The following is a 24,320-nucleotide window of genomic DNA, read 5'->3' on the forward strand; positions in this document are numbered from 1 at the left end:
ATGCTTACACTTTATAGCTTCATTTCCAGTTATCAATATAAACTCTTGCCACTTGTCTAATATATACTCTTTGATTCTAATGAATTGTATTAAAGGGTTTGTAGCATGTGACTCCACAGTGTGGTCCATGTGAAGTCATTTGCATCTTGATGAGAACTTTTTTTTTTACATTTATTTATTTATAGTAGATCCTTGTTGAGACCTTTAAAAAAAGATTTATTGGCATGTATTTACTTTATAATGTATTAGTTTCAAATATACAGCCAAGTGAATCTTTTATTTTGTGCTCAGTCTCTAAGTCATGTCAGCTCTTTGAAACACCATGGACGTAGCATGCTAGGCTCCTCTGTCCATGGGATTTTCAAGACTAGAATGCTGGAGTGGGTTGCCATTTCCTTCAGGGGATCTTCCCGACCCAGAGATCAAACCTGTGTCTTCTGCATTAGCAGGCAGATTCTTTACCACTGAGCTACCTGGGAAACCCAAATCTGTTATACTTATGACCCCCTTTTTGGGATTCTTTTTTTCTATCTCATGAACATTGGACTGCATGCATGTTTTTAGTAATTTTCATTTTAAATAATACTTCAGATAAATGGCCCTATTGGAAAGAATTTTTCTTTTTGGCTTTTGGAATCTTCAGGAACAAAGACCAGGTATGAACGTGCCTGTTCCAGCTGACCTGTGACGCCTTGCGTGCCTGCTTTGACTCACTTGGGCCATTCTTTTATTTTTATTTTTAAAGTATTTTATGGGGGTATAGTTGATTTTTACTGTTGTCTTAGTGTACAGCACTTCATGTGTACAACAAAGTGAATCTGCTATACATGTACCTACTCTTTTTTAGCTTCTTTTCCCTATAAGTCATTACAGAGTTCCCTGCACTTTATAGTAGGTCCTTATTAGTTATCTATTTTATATATAGTAGTGTGTATGTGTCAGTCTTCCCAATTTTCCCTCCCCTCCCTTACCCTTATATTTCTGCATCTGTAAGTATATTTCTGTTTTGTAGATAAGTTCATTTGTAGCCTTTTGTTGGATTCTACATATAGGCAATATCATATTCTATTTGTCTGTCTCTGAATCTGACTTATGAGAATCTCTAGGTCCATCCATGTTGCTGCAAACAGCATTATTTCTTCCTTTTTATGTCTGAGTAATAGTCCATTGTGTATATATACCACCTCTTCTTTATCCATTCCTCTGTTGGTGAACATTTATGTCCAACTTCAATGTTTTGGCTATTGTAAATAGTGGGGCAATGAACATTGGGGGGAATTTTGGTTTTCTCTGGATGTTTACCCAGAAGTGAGATTGCTGGATCACATGGTAGTTGTATTTTCAGTTTTTAAAGGAACCTCTGTATTATTCTCCATAGTGACTATACCAGTTAACATTCCCACTAACAGTGTAGGAGGTTTCCCTTTTCTCCACATCCTCTCCAGCATTTATCGTTTGTAGGGTTTTTGATGATGGTCATTTTGGCTGGTGTGAGGTGATACCTCCCTGTAGTTTTGATTTGCATTTCTCTAATAATTAGAGATGTTGAGCATCTTATCATGTGCTGTTTTGGCCATTTGTATATCTTCTTTGAAGAATGTCATTTTTGATCTTCTGCCCATTTTTTGATTGGGTTATTTGTTTGTTTTGATATAGAACCATGGACTGTTTTATATACTGGAGAGTAATTCCTAGTTAGTCATTTCATTTGCAAATATTTTCCTCCATACTATGGGTTATCTTTTCATTTTATTTATGGTTTCCTTTGCTGTATAAAAGCATTTAAGTTTAATTATGTCCTGTTTGTTATCTTTTATTTTATTTTCAGTACTTTCAGAGGTGGATCAAAAAGTTACGATTTCAGCTTATGTCAGAGAGTGTTCTATCTATTTTCATCTGAGAGTTTTATAGTGTCTAGACTTATATTTATGTCTGTAATCCATTTTGAGTTTATTTTTGTGTATGGTGTTAGGGAGTGTCTTAATTTCATTCTTTTACAAGTAGCTGTCCAGTTTTGCCAGCACCATTTATTGAAGAGACTGTCTTTTCTCCATTATATATTCTTGCCTCCTTTGTCATAGATTAGGTGCTATAGGAGCATGGGTTTATCTCTGTACTTTCAATCCTATTCCATTGATCTATATTTCTGTTTTTGGTGCCAGTAGCATACTGTTTTGATTACTGAAGCTTTGTAGTATAGTTTTAAGACTGGTGGCCTGATTCCCTCAGTTTCATTTTTCTTTGTCAAGATTGCCTTGGCTATTCATTGTCTTTTGTATTGCCATACAAATTGTAAAAGTTTTTGTTCTTATTCTGTAAAAAAAAAAAAAAAAAGTCATTGGTTATTTAATAGGGATTACATTGAATCTATAGATTGCTTCGGGTACATTCTTTGTATATTTATTCGCTGTAGGTCCTTGTTGAAACCTTTTATCTTTTCATCTTTCTTTGAATGGGTTGAGGTCTACACAGCTGTAGCAACATGACATTCTGAACATTCCAGGTAGTGTCCTGTAGTTGGGAGGGGAGAATCAAGTTTTCTATTAAACTTTTTCCACAAATGAGAGTTTAGGTTTTAGCTTTAGGTCTACCTGGATCTCTTAGTTATAGATAATGGTACATTGGGTTGAGGAAGATTCTCTTGTAGCAAAGATCAATATCCTCACTGATGTATGGGTACAAGATTAGCAGGTTGGGCATGTGTGACATGAATTCACCATCCCTAACTATTTCATAGTAATAACTCCAAGTCATAGTCTTTAATGATGAAAAATGAGAGTAGTACTTTAGATTTAAAAGCACTGGCTCCTAGAATTGATTGCCTTGTTTTTGTGATTTCAACTGCAGCTACATTTGACATAGAAAGTGAGATTACATAATGATAATTGAGGCCATAATGATGAAAGTCTGAATAATGACATGATCCTCACCCATATAATACTGTCAATCCAGTTGACATTAATAAGATCATCTGTCTAATTCTTTCTAAATTCATAGTGTTTTTTCACTGTATTATGGTCCCAATCAATAGACAGTAATTATTATGAGTGACATTATCATTACATGCAATTGATTAAAATGTCATAAAGAAGTCTTCTCACTATTACATATTAATATAAAATAGATAACTATTAAGGACCTACTATATAGCACAGGGAACTCTATTCAATACTCTGTAATGGCCTATATGGGAAAATAATTTTAGAATGAATGGATTTTACGTATATGTGTGGCTAATTCACTTTATTGTACACCTGAAACTAACACAACTTTGTAAATCAAATATGCTCCAGTAAAAATTATAAAAATAAAGAAGTCTTCTTCATAAAGTGACAGAAGGGACTAGGTGAGGGGGTGGAGAAGGAGACTGACTGTTCCTGTTCTTCCTCATTTAGCTTTGAATCCTGGGGAGGTTGGCCTGGTCCTGTCTCTCATCGTCACACTTACGGGGATGTTCCAGTGGTGTATCAGGCAAAGTACCGAAGTTGAGAATATGGTGATGTTTGTCTTTCCATTCTTAGTCTTTTTAAGTCTGCTTGCTGTTAAATGGAATAAAGGCAATTCTAATGTAAAATAGTAAAACTATCCTTTTTGCACCATTGTTAACAGAGGGATTTTTTTTATTCTTCTCCATCTGCTTAATGTTAATTAAAATATATACATTTTTTTCTCAGTTTTATGTGCTCAATGTCAATAGTTTTTATAGTCACAAATTATCCTTAAGTATAACAATGTAGGAGGGAGGTCATGTAAACCTAGAGAGAATATGAGCTAATTTCTTAGCAACTTGTTTATCTTTGTTTGTTAAGGGGTAATTCTTCATTTTTGGTTAAAAAAAAAAAAAGAAGTCAGTACTTTTAGGTTTGTTTATTTAATTAATAGTATCCTCTGCCTTCCCCCCAACACATTTTATCATTTGTTCTCTTATGTGTCGAGCACCTGAAATTGCTGGAAGCCCTTCTTTCTGGTAGGATAAGCTGTCAAAATGTGCTCTCAAAGGTGTGGAGTTATAGTTGTTTCAGAGGCCTTGGTCAATATGTAAATTACATACTTTTTAAATATTTGCACCTTCTCCTAAAGGGAGAAAAACAATAAAAATGAAGTCTTTTCATTTCGGTCTTCTAACTGAGTAGAACGTGACTAATTATTAAAATGAGGTTTGATGACCATCCAGTCCTGCTCATCTGTAACATGTGGCCCTTCTGTAACCACACTTTTTTAATTGGTGTCCATAAGTGTTCTTTTCTTTGAAAAAATTCTCTTTTTTAAAAATTCAGATGTGAAAGGTAGAGCAATAAAATCTTAAACATTTATTTCTCTAATTCTTTTAGCTTTAATATAAAGTTGAAGGAAGTAGTTTTAAGTAAAAGATGATGAAGATGATGAACAAATTTGCAAATCACCCAAGGCCCCATAAGACAAAAGGCCCCTACTTTTGTCCTTTGTGGATGCTGAGACCTGAGATATTCTATACCATATAAAAGCTTATGTGAAGATATAAAAACAGAAGGTTTCACTTGCAATCTCTAAAATTCATAAGCAAGACTGTCTGACACTAACTTGTGTGATGTCATATGTATTTCAGATGATTTCAGTAGAAAGGGGGATTGAATATACAGACCTTGAGAAGGAAGCACCCTGGGAACTCGAGTATCGTCCACCACCATCCTGGCCTCATGAAGGAAGGATTTACTTTACTTATGTGAACGTCAAGTACAGCCTGGATGGGCCTCTGGTATTGAAGAACCTGGACACGCTCATTGACCCAAGAGAAAAGGTTAGTTTAAGCCATTTGCCTCTTTAAAATCCTGCTGAAAATTTATCACCACATCTGCTCTTGGCTTCCTTGTCAGTGTGTCAGGGAGACTCTGTTCCTAATGGATGCAGGTTAGATCAGTGACATCATAGGTGAATCTTTCTTGGAAACTGACCATGGAATGGGGATACCAGCAATTTTTTCCCTGTGGAGTGAGCTCCCTCATGATGGTAGATGGGTCCTGGGCTCCAGGGCTCAATCTTAACCTGACCCAGGACACTCTACAGGACACCTGATTATTCATACTAAGTCTGGGAAGTCAGCCCTGGCTCCCTGCCACTAACTGCCCAATATCCCCCACCTTTCCACCTTTCCATCTTTTCTTCTTTGTATTCTGAGATCTCCTCCTCCTCCTATGGTGCCCTCTGGTTGCCGCCTCCTCCTCTCTCCATTGGCCCTTCCCGTAGACTTGTCCTCATTCACCGATACTGAACTGCCATCGCCCTGCCCCACCCTGCAGACTGCTTCTTTCTGAAACACAGATCTGACTTTTACTGGCCTGAGTGAGCTGCCGGTAGAACCACAGCACAGCCCCAAGCCCACTCCAGTAGAGGCTGTGGGTTGAGCTCGTAGCCACTAGAGGAGAGCCAGAATCACGACTCAGTCACGAGTGAGGAACCAGAGCCCCAGATGGAGACAGGACCCAGAGACTCACTCAGAGTCGAAAGCAAATTGAAGGGAGCAAGGAAGATTCACATTGGAGATGACAGAGAGGCTAGTAACCTGGACCTGCCAGCATCCATGTATGCTGGTGATGTTCCTTTCATGCTCAGATTGGGATCCTCAACTGGGACCAGGGCAGACTCTTGAAGAAGAGACTAAACAGAACAGACAAGGTGGTAGGAAGCCCTTGCCCCATCTCCCTCTGCGGCCAGTATGTCTCCTGATTTACACACACCCCTGCACCTAGGTGGTGTGTAGGTGCTTCCAAAACACTATGTCCTCCCAGCTTCCAGTGAGCAGTCTGCCCCTCAACCTGAGAGACCTGTCCCCTCCACCATCTGGATGGTGAAAGTCTCCTCATTTTCTGACTCAACTCTAATGCATCTTTGAGACTCTCAATTCTTCCTCAGTGTTTTATCTTTTCTTTTCACATAGCATTTACAGTACACCTGTGGTCATAGCAGGCAATAGTTGGAAGGAACTAAATCCTTACAATGAAATATTATTCAGTCTTAAAAAGGAAGAAAATTCTGGCCTATGGATAAACCTTGAGGACATCTTGCTAAATGAAATAAACCAGACACAAAAGAAATGAAACTGATTCCACTCACGTGAGTTTCCTAGAGCAGTCAAATTCAAGAAGACAGGAAGTAGGATGGTGGTCTCCAGGGACTACGGGAGGGGAGATGAGAAGTTCTTTGTCTAAAGGGTATAGAATATCAGTTTTATGAGGCAAAAAAAATAAATTCTCGAGCTTGGTTGCACAATAATGTGAATGTACTGAACACCAAACTGTCCAATAAAATGGTTAAGTAGTTAAATCTTTTGTTATGTGAATTTTATCATAATTAAATTAAAAGATAGCACCTGTGGCATGCTTTGTAATTTGAAGTATGTATTTCACAGTACCTTGAAGCATTTTAAAATCAGGGAGCATCTTATTTTCATCTTTTTTCCCTAGAAGGTGGCGTTCTGCAGGGCACAGAGAGGGTACTGAGGGATTGCTGGATGAGAGGGTGAGTGAGTAGTACACAGGTGTGAGCAACCAGGAACCAACACACACACACACGAAGACAACTCTATAAATAACCAAAAGAAGTGCTCTTTAAAACTCTCACCACCCCAGACCCATCTAGTGGACTATAGCTGTAATTTGATGAATGATAGCCTTGTAACATGAAAATGAAAAAAATACTCAACTTAATCCCCAAATGCTACCCAGAGAGCAGCTTCAGTTAGTCACAGGGCAAAAGCTGGTCCTAATTATTTCCAGTTCCACTGTAGGTCAGGAAGAAGGTGAACTGCCATGTCAGGAAAACATTAATCACAGTTTTTGATACAATTTTGTTCTGAAAACTCTGAAGGCATTGTTTGTTTACTCTCAGACAATGTGTCAGTCAGATTTTCCATTGTAAATATAATTCTGTTAACTTACACTTCTCTTAAATTTTCCCCAAAGCCATAGAATATGAATTATCTAAGAAACTCTGTAGCATAACTTATGAGCATTAAGAGATTTTTATTCTTCCTTCTTAAACCCTGCAAATCATAGGATTATTGAGATTCTAAAATGTTTGAGGGAAAATTAAATTTGGAGACCGAATTAACAACTGCAGCAGCTTGACACAGTATCTCCATTAGCTTCATTTCTGTGTGGGGTGATGAAACCCGAGCAGCATGTTCATGAAGCCATCTCGTTCCACCTATGTACATCCTAGGTTTCCTCTCCTGCTCACGGGTCCCCACCCCTGTCACTCCAGGACGCCACTTTGGTATTGGATTTGATTGAGAGAGGCTGCTGTGGGTGGGGAGGGGATGTGGGAGTGAACCAGCCCAGCAGAAGTGGGCTTTATTCTCTTTCCCTCGTTTCCTCTGCTGTCATGATTCCTGGCAGTTACCATCAATAGGAAAGTGTAGTAGATACTATGCAGGACTTTAACCCATGGGAGAAATGACAAGTGAAAATAAAGAGCCAGGACTTCCCTGGTGGTGCAGTGGAGAAGAATTCACCTGCCAATGCAGGGGACACTGATTCAATCCTTGATCTGAACCAAGAGGATTCCGCATGCCACAGAGCAACTGAGCCCGTGTGCCATAACTGCTGAGTCCCTGGGCCACAACTACTGAGCCTATGTGCCACAACTACTAAAGCTTGTGCTCAGCAACAAAAGCAGCCACCTCAGTGAGAAGTCCGTGCACTGCAACAAGGAGTAGTTTCCACTCATCACAACTGGAGAGAGCCTACCCAAAGCAACCATGACCCAGCACAGCCAAAAACTAAAAACAAAAACAAAAACTCAGCTTGCAAAATAGCCTGCTAGGCTTCCTGGTTAGATCCTGAACATGGGCTGCATTTTTCATTTAGATGATTTTGTGGTTGATTTGATCATTTTAGAGAGTCCTGAGCCATACTAAAGCATTTTCCAGCTCTTGAGGTAGATTGATTTTGTTTGTTTTTGCTCACGGCTCTTACTTGGGTAATACATTTTTACAGATGCTTACTAGACCTTGTTATAGTGTGCAAGAATATTAGTTTTCTATATCTTCTCTTTTTTTATGTAATGTTTTCTTATAAACCCCTCTCTTCACTCTCAGCTCGTCCCCCTTCCTCTGCTGACTTCCTCATTCCTTGTGACTCAGACTGTAGTGCCCGAGCAGCAAAACCTGCATCTCCTGGAGCTTCTTAGAAATGCAGGGTCTCAGGCCCATTCAGATCACTTTCTCAGCATTGCATTTAAACAGGGCAGTGTTTGATGACTGATGGCCTGTGATTTCCAAAAAATGTCCTTTGACAGTTTGAAACTGAGCTCATGAATCACCCAAACCCCTATTATGACTGAGCAAGAGGTACTAGAAAGCTCTGTGCCACTTAGCCTACAGATTTACTTACATTTACATTGTATAAGTTGGGCCTTTACAGTATAATCTAGTTCTTTGATTCTACTGCATTTATTTGCATCTTTCCATGGAGTCTGTCTTCATCACGGGCTGTTTTAATCCTGCTGTCTGTCCTTCCCCAGCCTTCTGCAGGGACTGGAGGAGTTTCCCATGGGTTCAGCCCTGCCTGGAACTGGAGTCACAGATAGCTAAGTGAGGGAGTCAGAGATTGCTGAGAGTAGGTATGGCTCTTTCACCACCTGATGGGATGAAATATGAATCTTACTGCCCCAAGCAGGGCACGAGGTCTGTCTGGTCTGTTCCCCAGGCACCATGTACCCCACTCAGCTGCAGGTTTGTCTCAGCTCAGCTGTGGGTGCTGGTTCTTTCTTCTGACAGCCGACTCACCTGCCCTCAGGCACACTCTTGCTCCCACTCACCAGGTACATGCCAGTATTCACACCATGCTTTAATTCTCTGGCTGTAGGATCTCTATGTTAGGCCTGTGCCTTTAACTGCAGCTACACTTCTCCCCACTTTCTCTGTTCTGGCTACACAGAGGGACATGAGAAGGTGCCAGGCCATCCAGGTGATAAGGAGGCCATCAGCAGATGGAGTAGAGCCTGGGGATGTGAATTTGAGTCCCATCCTGTGACTTATGGGCTCTGACATTTCAGGCAGACTAATTCATCTAACTAAGCCTCAATCTTTTCTTTTGCAAAATGGAAGCTATAGGAAGTAACCTGTGTAAGGCACCCAGCATGGGGATCAGAGTAATTACTTGGATAAAGATGGCCATCATTTCAGTGGGTGTTAAATGACCATAACCACTTATACCCAAAAGTTGTCTATTCCATGAGAAAAGAGGTGTTGGCCATTTGAAGTTGTCTCTATAGCTGTAGGATCCATCTGTTATATTTCTTTGTCTGGTTTATCATATACCTAAATAATATGGTAATAGATTTTCCATAAATTTGTCTGGTCTGAGTTAAAAATCTCAGTTCCCAATGTAAGCTGCTTTTTTTCAGGACACCACATGTAATACAAATAAGACAGTCAAATCCAATACAGATCCTGCTGTCAACATTTACAGTTCATCTGAAGAAACAAGAAAATGACTATATTAGTTTTGTAAGCTAGAAAGAGATCATGATTTTTATAGATGTTTTTACAAAAATGACATAACATCTGTTAGAGTTGGGACAAGCCCACATGAGGTACAGGGAGAGCATTTCCAAGGATTTAGGCATGTGAGACAGACTTAGTGATGTGTGGTAAGGGTTTTAGCAGGTGGAGATGCATTTAGCAGAAATGCATGTAAAAGTTCTTTAGGAGGTGGGGTCAGCATAAGCAGAAGCATGATGCCCTGATCTAGTGAATGAAGAACTAGGCACTTACAGAGCATTCAGGAAAATCAGCTACCAGGTGTGCAGCAGACATTTTCATGTTCAACTCTGACAACTCCCTAGTCACCCAAGGAGGCCGACTTGTGGACATGAAGGATGGAGAGGTTAGTAGGAACAGTTTTGTAGAAGAAACAACCTGGGGTGGGGTGATGGGCACGGAGCCTGTGGCCTTTGGGAGTTTAATCTGACAAGTGAGAGCACGTGGACCAGAGTGGGCAGATGCAGGAGGCGGGGAGCCTGGAGCTGTTGTGCCTCCAGGAAAATGTCCCAGGAAAGTGATTCCACTTTTTGGAATCAAACTAATGTCAATTAAAACAAAGATATAACACTCGGGTTTGTGAATGTGCAGGGAATCGAGTGGGAGTAGAAAATGGTATCATATCTCTGGAGAGTAGGTTAACAGCTTAACAGCTTCCTCTGAAAATGTTCAAACTTGATTCTCAGCAGTTCCACATCTGAGAATTTATCTGAAGGAAATCCTTGAGAGTATTTGCAAAATAAAAAAAAAGATTTAGCTTCAAGGATATTTAGCAGATTTATTTATAATAGCAAATTATTGGAAACTGCCTAAATATCCAGCAGTAGGGAGTTTGTTAAATGATCACATGTACTGTGATATTTTGTAGCCATTAAAATAAATATTCTTATGAAATACTAGATGAAAACACATAGCAGTATGTTCATATTAATCCCATTTTGTTTATATATGGGAACTTTTGTCTTTAGGAACACATACAGAAGTCTAGAAAGTAAAAACATTATCTTGGAAATGTTTTTTTCAGAGTGCTGAGTATAGCTGTTATTTATTTTTCAAATTTATTTGCAGTGATTATGATTAAGAATTGTAACCATAACACATAGTTTATTATAAATCACAAAGTTTGTTTTAACTTGTTTTTAAAAGGTAATGCAGCATGGCACTCTAGTGCTGACTGTGGATCTTAAAATGAGGAACTGAGTCATAACACACTGCAAGAGTCGAGTCTTCAGGGCTTGGCACCATGCTGGATTCAGGGAAGTAAGGTGGACAGTTAAGCCCCTGAGCCTGGGAATGAAGTCATGAGAGTAACGTGGGAAAGATGGAGGAAAGTGTTGCTTTGTGTGGGGCATTGGGTATTGATTATGTTGAGTTTGGTGTGTGCAGAGAAATCCAGGTGCAAATGTCTAACAAGTTGGTGTCATCATCAGAGACCAACCTGGTTAGAAAAACAGAAAGGGGCCATTTCAAAACAAATAAAATAAGATTTTCTCCAAGTGTCTTTATAATTTTATTTATTTATTTTTGGCAGTGCTGGGTCTTTGCTGAGGCTTTTTTCTAGTTGTGGTGAACAGGGGCTCCTCTAGTTGTGTGCCTGGGCTTCTCGTTGTGGTGGCCTCTCTTGTTACAGAGCACAGTCTGTAGGGTGTGAGGGCTTCAGTAGCTGTGGCATGTGGCTCAGTGGTTTTGGTTCCTGTGTTGTATAGAGCACAGGTCAATAGTTGTGGCACACGGGCTTAGTTGCTCTGTGGCATGTGGGATTCCCCTGGACCAGGGATTGCACCTGTGTTTCCTGCACTGGCAGGTGGATTCTTTACCACTGAGCCACCAGGGAAGCCCTCTAAGTGTCTTTAGATTGAAGAATGTGAGATTACTGATACTGATGACACTCTCCACGGGTGATTGGTAAAACCCTTTGGTTACCCAGAAAAGACATTCAGACTATAGTTTGATGACTGAACTGCAGGATAGCCAGAGCCAGATTTTCTTTTAGTTGCCTCTTTCTTTTTTTGGGGGGCGGGGGGCCTGTGGCCATGCAGCATGTGGGATCTTAGTTCTCTGATGTGGGATTGAATTCACACCTCCTACGGAGGAAGCACTGAATCTTAACCACTGGACTGCCAGGGAAGTACCCCCATTTTTTAAAATTTTTTTTCTTTTATTCTCCTCACTGGAGTATGGAGTTCACAGTCCTATGGTTATAAGCAGTCCTAGGTGCCCCTACATATCTCAGTCTGTTTACCTGAAGTCTACAAATATTCTTGTTTGTCACAGATGGATCAGTTTCAGTGGAGCTGATAACATGGGAGCATACACATATTCTCACAGATACAGTTCTCACCTGTGTCCTGATGTGTGTTGATTTGTGTATGAGAACACCCAGAAATATAGGCACACCTGTTTTATTGTGCTTCACAGACAATGCATTTTTTTAAAAACAAATTGTACATTTATGACAACACTGTGTCAAGCAAGTATATTGGCACCATTTTTCCTACAGCATTTGCTAACTTCACGTCTCTATGTCACATTTTTGTAATTCTTGCAATATTGCAAACTGTTTCATTATTATTATATTTGTTAATCTGATCTGTGATCAGTGTATTTTAATGTTAAAGGTTCAGATGATGGTTAGCATTCTTTTAGCAATAAACTATTGAAAGTTAAGGTTGTACATCATTTTAATATATAATGCTATTGTACACTTCAGTTCGGTTCAGTTCAGTCCCTCAGTCGTGTCCGACTGTGTGACCCCATGAATCGCAGCGTGCCAGGCCTTCCTGTCCATCACCAACTCCCAGAGTTTACTCAAACTCATGTCCATCGAGTCGGTGATGCCATCCAGCCATCTCATCCTCTGTCATCCCCTTCTCCCCCTAGACTACAATATAGTATAAACATAAATTTATTTGAACAGAGAAACAAAAATTTCATATAACTTTCTTTATTTTGTGATGTTCACATGATTGAGGTTGTCTGAAACCAAATCCAAAATATCTTTCAGTTCTGCCTGTACATACACGTGAGCCACATATGTACACACTACAACCTGCCTGTGTGCACAGAATGGCCCATCTGTATTATATAGTTTAGGGTTTAAAATAATACAAAATGTCCTGAGAAACCTGTATGCAGGTCAAGAAACAAGAGTTAGAACTGGACATGGAATAAAAGACTGGTTAAAAATTGGGAAAAGAGTACATCAAGGCTGTATATTGTTATCCTGTTTATTCAACTTGTATGCAAAGTACATCATGTGAAATGCTGGGCTGATTGAATCTCAAGTTGGAATCAAGACTGCCATGAGAAATATCAATAAACTCAGTTATGTGTTATGCAGATGACACCAACCTTATGGCAGAAAGTGAAAAAGAACTAAAGAGTGAAAGTGAAAGAGGAGAGTGAAAAAGCTGGCTTAAAACTCAACATTTAACAAACGACAATCATGGCATCCAATCCCATCGCTTTGTGGCAAATAGATGGGAAAACAATGGAAACAGTGACAGACTATATTTTCTTGGGCTCCAGAATCTCTGTGATTGGTGATTGCAGCCATGAAATTAGAAGACGCTTGCTCTTTGGAAGAAAAATCTATGACAAACCTAGACAGTGTATTAAAAGAAGAGATATTACTGTGCCAACAAATGTCTATAAAATCAAAGCAGTAGTCATGTATGTGAGTGTTGGAACATAAGGAAGGCTAGCACTGAAGAACTGATGCTTTTGAACTGTGGTGTTGAAGAAGACTTCAGAGTCCCTTGGACAGCAAGGAGATCAAAACAGTCAATCCTAAAGGAAATCAATCTGGAATATTCATTGGAAAAACTTACGCTGAAGCTGAAGCTCCAATACTTTGGCTACATGATGAGAAGAGGCAATTCACTGGGAAAGACCCTGATGGGAAAGATTGAAGGCAGGAGGAGAAGGGGATGACAGAAGATGAGAAGGTTGGATCGCGTCACTGACTGAGTCAATGGACATGAGTTTAAGCAAGCTCAGGGAGATGATGAAGGACAGGGAGGCTTGGCATGCTGCAGTCTATGGGGTCGCAAAGAATTGGGCATGACTGAGTGATTAAACAACAACAAAGTATCTTACAGATGTTGTATTATCTTTGTAAGATAATAAAATTAGCTAAACCCACTTTTTCTTATGTTTAATCTCTTTAAGGATAAATTCTGCTTTGAAATGCCATGATTGATTTGACAGACTAAGATGTGAAACTTTAGAGATTCAAATCAGAAAATCTAATTCAAATCAGAGAGTATGAAAATTTCCAAGAATTCTGATTATATTGCTCAGAAAGATTTAGTTGTTCCATTTAAAGCTATGAGTTTTAAAATTTTACTGATTTACAAATGATCAAAAGCATGTCTTACACCATCATCAATTCCAGATTCTAAATAGAGATGAAGTCATCTCTAGGGAAGCTTCCTTCAGGGAATTTGCAGTTGGGCTTCCCTGGTGGCTCAGATGGTAAAGAATCTGCCTGCAAGGCAGGAGATCTGGGTTTCATCACTGGGTCAGGAAGATCCCCTGGAGTAGGAAATGGCAACCCACTGTACTATTCTTGCCTTGAGAATTCCATGAACAGAGGAGCCTGGCGGGCTACATTCCATGTGGTCACAAAGAGCCAGACAAGACTGAGTGCTCGGGGCTGGTGCACTGGGAAGACCCAGAGGGATGGGGTGGGGGGACCGGGATGGGGAATACATGTAAATCCATGGCTGGTTCATTTCAGTGTATGGCAAAAACCACTACAATATTGTAAAGTAATTAGCCTCCAACCGGTAAAAATAAATGGAAAAAAAAAATAAACTGCAGTATCTATACACACACACACACAAAAAGACTGAGTGACTAATACTTTTTTTCACTTTCAAACTCATTGGTAAAAGAGGCCAGTCTGCATACATAATTGAATGCAGTTTTATTCCTTACCAGCATTTAATCTGCACTGTATAGATTCTTTACCCTTATTGTTAGTCATTTAATTTCTCTCTGTTTTGGTATTAATAAATAGATTGGCATGATATGTATTTTTTATTTTTCCAAAATTCAATTCTAAGTATTAATTTTTTAATAAACTGCCTTTTCTACTGCTCTGATGGAAGGTCCCATGTAAATAGCAAATTTTCTTTGTGTTGTTTTTAATCTCTATTTTATATTTTAAGTTGTTTCAAGTTAAAGTATAATTAAGATATTTAATATCAGGAAGTGACTTCATTTTTCTACCAAATAACTCCTCTTAAAAGATTCCTGAGAAAGTGAGTACTTGTTTATGTATAACACTTGTGACTTGTTGACATATCTGTAAAATTACCCATGTAATTCTCAAGGTCAAATTACCCAGGCAGCAGGAATAAAGCTAATTTAAAAACTGACTTCTTATGCACCACTTAGGAGACTGCTGGTTTTTCACTGCCAGCAGATTTTTTTAATTTTCTTGCTTTATTTATGACTATTAGTTAATTACACACATACATACACATGTATACACATACACCACACACAATACATGTCTCCCGGTTTTAACCTACCGCATAATGGATACTATGTGATAATCACAGAAAACAAACAATTTTTAGCATATTAAGCTTTCCTTCAGGGAAATCTGACTTCCCTGGTGGCTCAGACGGTAAAGTGTCTGCCTACAATGCAGGAGACCTGGGTTTGATCCCTGGGTTGGGAAGATCCTCTGGAGAAGGAAATGGCAACCCACTCGAATGCTCTTGCCCAGAAAATCCCATGGAGGAGCCTAGTAGGTTACAGTCCATGGGGTTGCAAAGAGTCGGACACGGCTGAGTAACTTAACTTTCACTTTCAGGGAAATCTGAATAATACTACATAAATAAATAAAACTGTAAGAAGTCATAAAAATCACTCACGTTTATATTACATATGCTTGGGTTGATGGTAGTCTCAACCAGGGACACTTGTAAATATCTGCCATTTTTGGTTGCTACAATTTGGGGATTTTATCTGATATCTAGTGGGTATAGTTCATTGCTACTGTCAAACATCTTACAACATGCATGACAGTCCCCAGACCCCCCAACAATGAATTATCTGGACTCAAATGTCACCAAGACCATGCTTGAGAAACTATAGACTACACTTCATATATAATAGAACTTTTAATATTAATATTCAACAATCAGAGTTTTATTGCCCTGGGTCTTTTTACAGCGTGGCATTGTGGGAAGAACAGGAGCTGGAAAAAGTTCCCTCATCACTGCTCTTTTTAGATTGTCAGAACCTGAAGAACCTGACATTTGGATTGATGGGATCTGGACAACCAACATTGGACTTCATGATTTAAGGAAGAAAATGTCAGTTGCACCTCAGGTATGCACATCAGAGCATTCTCACATGTTGTTTTAATAAAGTGTATAAGTTTAATTGCTTTTAATTGGATTTTTATTTTCAAGTTACGTGAAAGGGTTGATCCTTTTTTTCCCAATAGAGCACATTTTTAGCATCAGGTATTTTCAACAGACATTTTCATCGGATACCATGTTTTGTTTCTTTGTTCATTCGTTAGTTTTGTGTGCATGTGATTTAATAACTTACTGAGATAGATTTCTGGACTCAGTCTTCCTTAGTTGCCACAATTTTATCTGCTGATGACCACATAATTCTGAGAATAAAAGGATAAATGGCTTGTCTAGTGCTGGAGAGGTTCCTATAGGGAAACATGACTTTTAAGTGTTTTACAGATGGAATTTTGCTGTGGGAAATGAGGACATCTTTTCAAAGGTGATTATCTCCTTGGAGGACTTTCTGTGAAACTGTTGAGCTTTGAGAATTACAGGGTATATATATATGCTGGGGAGACACTGAAAGTTCATCCATTAATAAACCATTTTCACCAGGGAGGCCGTGTAGAATAGGGAGGTAGAGCAGGTAACTGAGAATTCTGTCTCTATGTACCTCAGTTTTCTCTGTCTTGCAAGGTAACTAACAGTAGCAACCCCTTGAGCTGTTGTGAGGACAAAATAGGTCGCTAAGTGTGAAGTGCTTCACATAGACCCAGATGTGACTGCTGTGATGGTGGAGCACTGAATTGGCCATTGGCCAGTCTTTTCCTGGACTCTGATTCTATTTTCTTTTCTTCTGCATCTTAAAGAAGTATAACTTTCAGGGAGTGTTTTGGAGACTGGATTATATGCACAGTAGACACTCCTGTCTTTCCTTGTGGTTAATTTACTCAACATAATTTGGTGAATATTTACTGAGAAATTACTATCCTCCAGGTATATAGCCAAGGGCAACCTAGATCCTGTGTCCTCATCTTCCATCCTACACTGTTTTGACAGACTCACTGATTTTAAAAAAAAAAAAATTGAATTTTTTAAAATATACTCGATAATCATCTGCTCACCAAAGGAAGCTCAGAAAAATACCCACTTGATATGAAAAACAGAAAGGAGATGAGACAGAATGAGCCAGGCAATTTTGCTTCCTGGAATGTGGGTGTAATGTGCCCTGAAATCCCTGTTTATTAGCAAGCATATAGAACATGGCACCCAAAGGGAAGGAGAATGTGGGCTTGGGTACAGCAGTTGCTACCTGCCCGTGGCCTCTAAAATACCTGGAATTACTCTAAGTACTTTTGAAACCAAGATACTCTTTTCAGACCATAGGGAAATGCCACCTCAGAACCTTTAAGATGTTTGCTGTCAAAGAAAAGAGAGAGAGAAAGAGAATGCCAAGTGTCAGCAAGGATGTAGAGAAATTAGAAACCTTACTCATTGCTTGTTGGGATGTAAAATAGTGCAGCCATGATGGAAATCAAGTTGGTGTTTGCTCAGAAAAGTTAAGGATAGAATTGTCATATGACTTAGCAATCCTATTTTAGAGTATAAACGCAAAAGAGTTGGAAGAAAGGTCTTGAAGAGATACCTCTACATGCATGTTATAACAGCATTATTCTCAACAGCAAAAAGTTGAAGGCACCCAAAAGTCTGTTGACAGATGAATCAATAAAGTGTAGCATATGTACATAGAGTGAAATATTATTTGGGCTTACAAAAGAAGAAAATTCTGACACATGCTATAACACAGATGAACCTTGAGGAAATTAAACTAAGTGGAATAGTTCAGTTCAGTTTAGTTCAGACGCTCAGTCATGTCCGAATCTTAGCGACCCCATGAATCACAGCACACCAGGCCTCCCTGTCCATCACAAACTCCCAGAGTTTACTCAAACACATGTCCATCGAGTCAGTGATGCCATCCAGGCATCTCATCCTCTGTCGTCCCTTTCTCCTCCTGCCCCCAATCCCTCCCAGCATCAGGGTTTTTTCCAATGAGTCAACTCTTTGCATAAGGTGGCCAAAGTATTGGAGTTTCAGCTTCAGCATCAGTCCTTCCAATGAATACCCAGGACTGATCTGCTTTAGGATGAACCGGTTGGATTTCCTTGCAGTCCAAGTGACCCTCAAGAGTCTTCTCCAACACCACAGTTCAAAAGCATCAATTCTTCGGCGCTCAGCTTTCTTCACAGTCCAACTCTCACATCCATACATGACCAGTGGAAAAACCATAGCCTTGACTAGATGGACCTTTGTTGGCAAAGTAATATCTCTGTTTTTTAATATGCTGTGTAGGGTGGTCATAACTTTCCTTCCAAGGAGTAAGCGTCTTTTAATCTCATCATTGCAGTCACCATCTGCAGTGATTTTGGAGCCCCAAAAAATAAAGTCTGACACTTTTCCCACTGTTTCCCCATCTATTTCCCACGAAGTGATGGGACCAGATGCTATGATCTTAGTTTTCTGAATGTTGAACTTTAAGCCAATTTTTTCACTCTCCTCTTTCACTTTCATCAAGAGGCTTTTAGTTCCTCTTCACTTTCTGCCATAAGGGTGGTGTCATCTGCATATCTGAGATTATTGATATTTCTCTTGGCAATCCTGATTCCAGCTTGTGCTTCATCTAGCTCAGAGTTTCTCAAGATGTACTCTGCATTAAAGTTAAATAAGCAGTGTGACAATATACAGCCTTGACATACTCCTTTTCCTATTTGGAACCAGTCTGTTGTTCCATGTCCAGTTCTAACAGTTGCTTCCTGACCTGCATACAGGTTTCTCAAGAGGCAGGTCAGATGATCTGGTATGCCTGTCTCTTTCAGAATTTTCCACAGTTTATTGTGATCCACACAGTCAAAGGCTTTGGCATAGTCAATAAAGCAGAAATATACATTTTTCTGGAACTCTCTTGCTTTTTTAATGATCCAGTAAATGTTGGCAATTTGATCTCTGGTTCCTCTGCCTTTTCTAAAACCAGCTTGAATATCTGGAAGTTCATAGTTCATGTATTATTAAAGCCTGGCTTGAAGAAGTTTGAGCATTACTTTACTAGCATGTGAGATGAGTGGAATAAGCCAGTCACAAAGGGCAAATACTATATTACTCTACTAATAGGAGGTACCTAGAGTACTAAACTCATGGATACAGGATGTAGAATGGTGGGTGCCAGAAGCTGCTGGGAAAGGGGAGTTGTTTAATGGGTACAGATTTTCAGTTCTACAAGATGAAAGGAGATCTGTGGCTGGAAGGTGGTGATGGTTATACAACAGTGTGAATGTATTTAATACCACTGAACTGTGCGCTTAAAGGTGGTTAAACTAGTAAATTTTATGTGTATTTTACTACAATTAAAACAAATTTTATTCAAAGGTGTTCAATTCAGGAAAAATGGGAAGAAATTTTTAGCACATTCAGTCCCCATATTTACAAATTTCCTCTTGCTATTAGATTTATGACTTGTGGTTACAGTAGAAAATAAATGAGGTTAGATTCCCAAGTTTTATGGTTCGATGGTACTCATCTCTGAAATGGCCAAGAGAGATGATTAGTTAACAGAAATAAAGGGCATATATGTAAAGTCCTTGGATGCAAAGCTTTAGAAACATGCCCTACATTATTTTTAATGCTTCTCAATTAGAAAAAAGTTGTATGCTCGTGAACATAAAATAGCACTATAAGTAAATATCATTAGATTATTCTTGGCTCTGCTTAATAATGTTTGGAAGCACATCTGAGCAAAGACCAAGCAAACCTTTGCATCAACATGTTTTGATTTTGTCCTGTTGGTTTCTGCCCTTTCTTTGAGTATGCTCTATATGCACACTCCAGACAGTATGCTTACAAAATAGTACTAAGACTTGTATCCATGATTCTTGCATTGAGAACTCTATCAACAGTATGGAAAGGCCAAAAGATAGGACACTGAAAAATGAACTCCCCAGGTCGGTAGGTGCCCAGTATGCTACTGGAGATCAGTGGAGAACTAACTTCAGAAAGAATGAAGAGATGGAGCCAAAGCAAAAACAACACCCAGTTGTGGATGTGACTGGTGATAGAAGCAAGGTCTGATGCTATAAAGAGCAATATTGCATAGAGACCTGGAATGTTAGGTCCATGAATCAAGGCAAATTGAAAGTGGTCAAATAGATGGCAAGAGTGAATGTTGACATTGTAGGAATCAGCCAACTAAAATGGACTGGAATGGGTGAATTTAACCCAGATGACCCTTATATATACTACTAAGGGCAAAAATCCCTTAGAAGAAATGGAGTAACCATTACAGTCAAAAGAAGAGTCCAAAATGCAGTATTGGATGCAATCTCAAAAACGACAGAATGATCTCTGTTCGTTTCCAAGGCAGACCATTCAGTATCACAGTAATCCATGTCTATGCCCCGACCAGTAATGCTGAAGAAGCTGAAGTTGAACAGTTCTATGAAGACCTGCAAGACCTTTTAGAACTAACACAGAAAAAAGAAGTCCTTCTCACTATAGGGGACTGGAATACAAAAGTAGGAAGTCAAGAAACATCTGGAGTGACAGGCAAATTTGGCCTTGCAGTACAGAATGAAGCAGGGCAAAGGTTAATAGAGTTTTGCCAAGAGAACACACTGACCACAGCAAACACCCTCTTCCAACAACACAAGAGAAGACTCTACACATGGACGTTACCAGATGGTCAACCCTGAAATCAAATTGATTATACTCTTCGCAGCCAAAGATGGAGAAGCTCTATACAGTCAGCAAAAACAAGACCAGAAACTGACTGTGGCTCAGATCATGAACTCCTTATAGCCAAATTCAGACATAAATTAAGGACAGTAGGGTAAACCACTACATCATTCAGGTGTGATGTAAATCAAATCTCTTATGATTATACAGTGGAAATGAGAAATAGACTTAAGGGACTAGATCTGATAGATTGAGTGCCTGATGAACTATGGACAGAGGTTTGTGACTTTGTACAGGAGACAGGGATCAAGACCATCCCCAAGAAAAAGAAATGCAAAAAAGCAAAATGGCTGTCTGAGCAGGTCTTACAAATAGTTGTGAAAAGAAGAGAAGCAAAAAGCAAAGGAGAAAAGGAAAAATATACCCATTTGAATATAGAGTTCCAACGAAAAGCAAGGAGAGATAAGAAAGCCTCCCTCAGTGATCAGTGCAAAGAAATAGAGGAAAACAATAGAATGGGAAAGACTAGAGATTTCTTCAAGAAAATTAGAGATAGCAAGGGAACATTGTGCAAAGATGGGCATAATAAAGGACAGAAATGGCGTGGACCTAACAAAAGCAGAAGATATTAAGAAGAGCTGGCAAGAATACACAAAAGAACTGTACAAAAAAGATCCTCATGACCCAGATAATCATGATGGTGTGATCACTCACCCAGAGCCAGACATCCTGGAATGTGAAGTCAAGTGGGACTTAGGAAGCATCAGTACAAACAAAGCTAGTGGAGGTGATGGAATTCCAGTTGAGCTATTTCAAATTCTGAAAGATGATGCTGTGAAAGTGCTGCACTCAATATGCCAGCAAATTTGGAAAACTCAGCAGTGGCCACAGGACTGGAATAGTTCAGTTTTCCTGCCAATCCCAAAGAAAGGCAATACCAAAGAATGTTCAAACTGCCACACAATTGTACTCATCTCACATGCTAGTAAAGTAATGCTCAAAATTCTCCAAGCCAGGCTTCAACAGTACGTGAACCATGAACTTCAAGATGTTCAAGCTGGATTTAGAAAAGGCAGAGGGACCAGAGATCAAATTGCCAACATCTGCTGGATCATTGAAAGAGCAAGAGAGTTCCAGAAAAACATCTATTTCTGCTTTATTGACTATGCCAAAGCCTTTGACTGTGTGAATCACAATAAACTGTGGAAAATTCTGTAAGATATGGTCATACCAGACCACCTGACTTGCCTCTTGAGAAATCTGTATGCAGGTCAGGAAGCAACAGTTAGAACTGGACATGGAACAACAGACTGGCTCCAAACGGGAAAAGGAGTATGTCAAGGCTGTATATTGTCACATTGCTTATTTAACTTATATGCAGAGTACATCGTTAGAAAACCTGGGCTGGATGAAGCAGAGGCTGGAATCAAGATTGCTGGGAGAAATATCAATAATCTCAGATATACAGATGACACCACCCTTATGGCAGAAAGTGAAAAGAACTAAAGAACCTCTTGATGAAAGTGAAAGAGGAGAGTGAAAAAGTTGGCTTAAAGCTCAACTTTCAGAAAACCAAAATCATGGCATCTGGTCCCATTACTTCATGGGAAATAGATGGGGAAACAGTGGAAGCAGTGTCAGACTTTATTTTTTTGGGCTCCAAAATCACTGCAGATGGTGACTGCAACGATGAGATTAAAAGACGCTTACTCCTTGGAAGGAAAGTTATGACCACACTAGACTGCATATTAAAAAGCAGAGACATTACTTTACCAACAAAGATCCATCTAGTTAAGGCTATGGTTTTTCCACTGGTCATGTATGGATGTGAGAGTTGGACTATAAGGAAAGCTGAATGCTGAAGAATTGATGCTTTTGAGCTGTGGTGTTGGAGAAGACTCTTGAGCATCCCTTGGACTGCAAGAACTGTTGTTATTCTTAAGGATCAGGGCACAGACCTTTGGGTATTATTTCTGCTTAAGTAAAAAGAGTAACACCTTCTGGAGTGACTTTATTCTCTAATTTCTGCCTATGTGTTTATAGTCCTTGATTATTTTCTTTATATTTATTGTTACAATATAAACTAAGTTGTTTATATAAATAGTTAAGCAAAGAAACAAAAAACACAGTAGGAATTTTGGGGAAAAGGGTAACAGAGAAATGTATCTGATGTTTTCCACTAAAAGCAAGAAGATAGATTAGCATTTTTTTATACTTTGATTTCTGGCTCCCCTCCCACCAGCTTCTCTCCTGATCACCACGTTGTACACTCTGGTATTTTCTTATTTACTTACTTATACACCAAGACCTCTGGTCATCTCAGCCCGCCTCACACTCTCAACTCTTCTTCCTTTCCTTGAGGATGGAGCCTATATTTCTCATGTCTGTTCCTCTAGTGCTTGTTATAATCCTTGGCAAGTTATGTGAGTATTGATAATTCCTAATGTTTGTGGAATCATGAACATGTCTTAGCCACTTATCCTACCACTTCCTGCTTAATCCTCACAATTCTTTTGTTATCCTTACCTGACAGATTTAAAAATTGAGGCACTGGGAGCTTATCCCACTTATCAAGTAAGGGACAGAGTCAGGATTTATTTTGTGTGTGTCTGTTTATTTTTTTAAATTGAAGCATAGTTGATTCACAGTGTTTCAGTAGTATAGTCAAGAGGTTCAGATATATATATTTATATATATAATTTTATATAAATATATATTTATATATACTTTATATGCATGTGTATACACACATATATATTTTTTTCAGATCCTTTTATCATAGGTTATTGCAAGATATTACATATAGTTCCCTGTTCTATAAGTAGATCCTTTTAATTTATTTTGTATATAGTAGTGTATATCCATTATTACCAGATTTCTAATTTATCCCTCCCTATCTCTTTTCCTTTGGTAGCCATTATTTGTTTTCTATGTCTGTGAGTCTATTTCTGGGTTGTAGATAAGTTAATTTGTATCATTTTTAAAGATTCCATGTATAAGTGATCTCATATGATGTTTGTCTTTCTCTGTCTGACTTATTACACTTAGCCTGACAATCTCTGGGTCCTTCCTTGTTGCTGCAAGTGGCATAATTTGTTTCGCTTATATGGCTGATAATATTCCATTGTGTGTGCATGTGTGAGTATACTCCACATCTTCTTCATCCATTCATCTGTCTATGGACATATCTTGGCTGTTGTTAAGTAGTTCTGCTGTGATCACTTGAGTGCATATATCTTTTTGAATAAGGGTTTTTATCTATTTCTGGATATACGCTGAGGAGTGGAGTTGTTGGATCACATGGGAACTTTTTTTCTGCTTTTTAAGGAACCTCCACATTGTTTTCCATAATAGCTGCACCAGTTTCCACTCCCACCAACAGTGTAGGAAGGTACCCTTTCTCCACACCCTTTCCAGCATTTATTATTTGCAGACTTTTTCATGATGGCCATTCTGACCAGTGTGAAGTCATACCTCATTGTAGTTTTGATCTGTATTTCTCTAATAATTAGTGATGTTGAGTATCTTTCCATATGCCTTTCGGCCATCTGTATTTTTCTTTGGAGAAATGTCTATTCAGATATTTGGTCCATTTTTTGATTGGGTTGTTTCTGTCTTTGATATTGAGCTATATAACTGTTGTATATACAGAAATCTCTTGCATTTATATAGACTAAAAACAAAGTATCAGAAAGAGAAATTAGGGAAACAACCTCATTGGCCATCATGTCAAAGGGAAAAAAATAAAAAATAAAAACAATGCTAGGAATAAACCTACCTAAGAAGGCAAAAGACCCTTAATCTATAAGATGCTG

General features: G+C 38.9%; 1 protein-coding gene across 1 annotated transcript in view; it reads left to right on the top strand.

Annotated features, from left to right (window-relative positions):
* Positions 1-24,320, top strand: part of LOC136144145 (ATP-binding cassette sub-family C member 4-like) — a 147,356-nt gene that overhangs the window by 93,031 nt on the left and 30,005 nt on the right. Inside the window, exons 24-26 of the mRNA XM_065901805.1 lie at positions 3,396-3,496; positions 4,586-4,777; positions 15,710-15,868. Coding sequence (XP_065757877.1) covers positions 3,396-3,496; positions 4,586-4,777; positions 15,710-15,868 — 452 coding nt within the window. The remainder of the gene's footprint in view (positions 1-3,395; positions 3,497-4,585; positions 4,778-15,709; positions 15,869-24,320) is intronic.

Source organism: Muntiacus reevesi, chromosome 11 (assembly GCF_963930625.1).
Source record: "Muntiacus reevesi chromosome 11, mMunRee1.1, whole genome shotgun sequence".
NCBI lineage: Eukaryota > Metazoa > Chordata > Mammalia > Artiodactyla > Cervidae > Muntiacus > Muntiacus reevesi.